This window comes from Haplochromis burtoni, unplaced genomic scaffold (assembly GCF_018398535.1).
Source record: "Haplochromis burtoni strain Fernald_Lab_line unplaced genomic scaffold, NCSU_Asbu1 Contig_4671, whole genome shotgun sequence".
Taxonomy (NCBI): Eukaryota; Metazoa; Chordata; class Actinopteri; order Cichliformes; family Cichlidae; genus Haplochromis; species Haplochromis burtoni.
In genome coordinates this window covers 878-3541 of record NW_024587032.1, presented here as the reverse complement: position 1 = coordinate 3541, position 2664 = coordinate 878, and the positions used below count along the sequence as shown (strand labels likewise).

Below are 2664 nucleotides of genomic sequence, written 5' to 3'. Positions count from 1 at the left end.
TTTCTACTGAAGCTGCTTCTTCATGTTCTGTGTTGCTGTTAATAATAAAGTCTCACCTAAAAAGACTGCAGAGTCTGAACTGAAGCTAAACGGGATTATGAGTAAAGGTGACGCATGTACCTGTGTGACTGCACCGTTTTCAGGGTTACCTGCTGAGCTGGGATGTGTTCTGGGATCTCACGAGTAACATCATCATCTCCGGCTGCGACTCCACGCTCACTGTGCTGGGGATGAGTGCTGTTATCTCCTCTGTTGCACATTACCTGGGTCTCAGCATCCTGGCTTTCATAGGTATGACTGAGATTGTTAGTTGGAGTGGTAGCAGGTGTAAAAGCCTTCCTGATTTGCCCTTCACGAAATTGTTTGGATGCTCCTGGAGTTGAACACTTTCTTAATTTGAACCTTCAGGTTCGACTGAGGAGGAGGACAAGCGGTTGGGCTTTGTGGCTCCTGTCCTGTTTTTCATCCTGGCTCTTCAGACTGGCCTCAGCAGCCTGGAACCTGAGGAACGTCTGGTACGTCTCGGATTCGTGCTTCTAATTTACACCGTCAAAGCAGCCGGCAAACTGTTTTTCTCTCATTTTTTTGGTGTTTTAGCCCGGGGGTGGGCAACTCCAGGCCTCGAGGGCCGGTGTCCTGCAGGTTTTAGATCTCACCCTGGGTCAACATACCTGAATCACATGATTTGTTCGTTACCAAGCCTCTGGAGAACTTCAGGACATGTTGAGGTCATTTAACCATTTGAATCAGCTGTGTCGGATCAAGGACGCATCTAAAACCTGCAGGATACCGGCCCCTGAGGCCTGGAGTTTCCCACCCCTGTTTTAGTCTCTTTGTGAATTGTTATGTTGCCCTCTAAACTACCAAAACATGTTTAATGATTTATACTGCAAATGACATTTGCACACAGTAGCAGAGTTCACTGTTCCTTTTGTAATCCTGTATTCCTGTGGTTATAACGTAATAACTTCGTACACGTAACTTAGTCTTGGTTTTGATCCACAGGTCCGCCTAAGCCGGAACATGTGCCTTCTGCTGACCGCCATCCTGCACTTCATTCACGGCATGACTGACCCCGTCCTCATGTCTCTCAGCGCTTCCCATGTCTCCTCTTTTCGGCGGCATTTCCCCGTCCTGCTGGTGTCCCTGGCGCTCTTTGTACTCCCCGTGGTGCTCAGCTACGCCCTCTGGCATCACTACGTCCTCAACACCTGGCTCTTTGCCGTCACCGCCTTCTGTGTTGAGCTCTGCCTCAAGGTGAGCGCAAACAATTTATCTTTGACTGGAATGGATGACGTCCAATGTCTCCCAACGTTTTCACAGTCTGTGAGATTTTTGTGTGTTATGTTAGTCATTCAGTTTCACGTATGTGAGGTTTTTTGGACTCAGCATGACTCAAACTAATGAAAAAAATTAATGAATTAACATCCTTGCGGCCCGGCCGGGCACAGGCCGAAAACGGGACACCACCCGCAGGAGGCACCTTAGGGGTCGGGTGCAATGCGAGCCGGGCGGCAGCCAGGAGCGGAGGCCCTGGCTGACCCGATCCCCGACTACCAAGACTGGCAATTGGGACATGGAATGTCACCTCTCTGGTGGGGAAGGAGCCTGAGTTAGTGCGTGAGGTTGAGAGGTACCGGCTAGATATAGTTGGGCTCACCTCTGCAGAGGGGGTGCAGTTACCAGTTGGTGAGCGGGTCGGTCAGGGTGGTACTTTGTATTCTTGGCTTGCTGTGGTATGTCTGGGGCTTTTCATTGGAGGGGGTTTGTTCTTGTGGTGTCGGTTGGGTGGGGTGGGTGGGCGGCTGGAGTTGGCGGTTTGTTTTGTGGGTGTGTGGGGTGGTGATGGGGGGGGGGTTGGTGCGGCCGCTAGTGATGTGGATGCTGTCGGTCTGTTGTGGTGAGGGAGCTGAGTGTAAAAGTGAAGCTCTCAATTTACCGGTCGATCTACGTCCCTACCCTCACCTGTGGCCACGAGCTGTGAGTAGTGACCGAAGGAATGAGATCACGAATAGAAGCGGAGGAGGCCCCGTGGCAGACCCAGGACACGCTGTAGAGATTATATCTCTCGGTTGGCCTGGGAACGCCTTGGTGTTCCCCCGGATAAGCTGGAGGAGGTGGCTGGGGAGAGGGAGGCCTAGGCTTCTCTGCTTGGGCTGCTTGCCCCGCGACCCGGCCCCGGATAAGTGGAAGAAAATGGATGGATGGATGGATGAAATTAACATTCTATGGTCAAGAAGAGATCAAGAGATCCGGAATAGTAAAACTTGTTACTTAAATAATCAAATGTGTAACAATAATGACCGGATTGATGTGCATATAAGAGCATGATTTAGCCCTACAAAGGAGTCAGTAAGGATTCTGTTGTCTGTTTGTCAGCGTGGGATTGAGTGGAGACTGATAGTATTCTGCTTATTGAGTTTATAGTCTGTGCCTACAGTTAATTAGTATTTATGTTCAATTACACTTATGGCTTCCAGCATTTATGAAAACAAGAAATAATCAGGATTAAATGATTACTTGTCTGGATTCCTTTTCACAGTTATGCTCTCGCTTTGTGTTTTGTGCTAAATCCAACGCACCACTTTTCCTTTGCAGCACGTCTCTAAAAACCCAAACTCACTCCTCGATAGGCGAGGGGAGAGCCGAGGTGAGGGCCAGGCT

The 2664-nt window shown here is 49.8% G+C and overlaps 1 protein-coding gene across 1 annotated transcript; it reads left to right on the top strand.

Moving 5' to 3' along the window:
- Positions 1-129: 129 nt before the first annotated feature.
- Positions 130-1582, top strand: LOC102290618 (E3 ubiquitin-protein ligase RNF139). The gene is made up of 3 exons (XM_005953627.3): positions 130-291; positions 409-515; positions 1006-1582. The coding sequence occupies exons 1-3, from the start codon at positions 231-233 to the stop codon at positions 1402-1404; spliced, it is 567 nt and encodes a 188-aa protein (XP_005953689.3). The 5' UTR covers positions 130-230; the 3' UTR covers positions 1405-1582.
- Positions 1583-2664: the final 1082 nt, after the last annotated feature.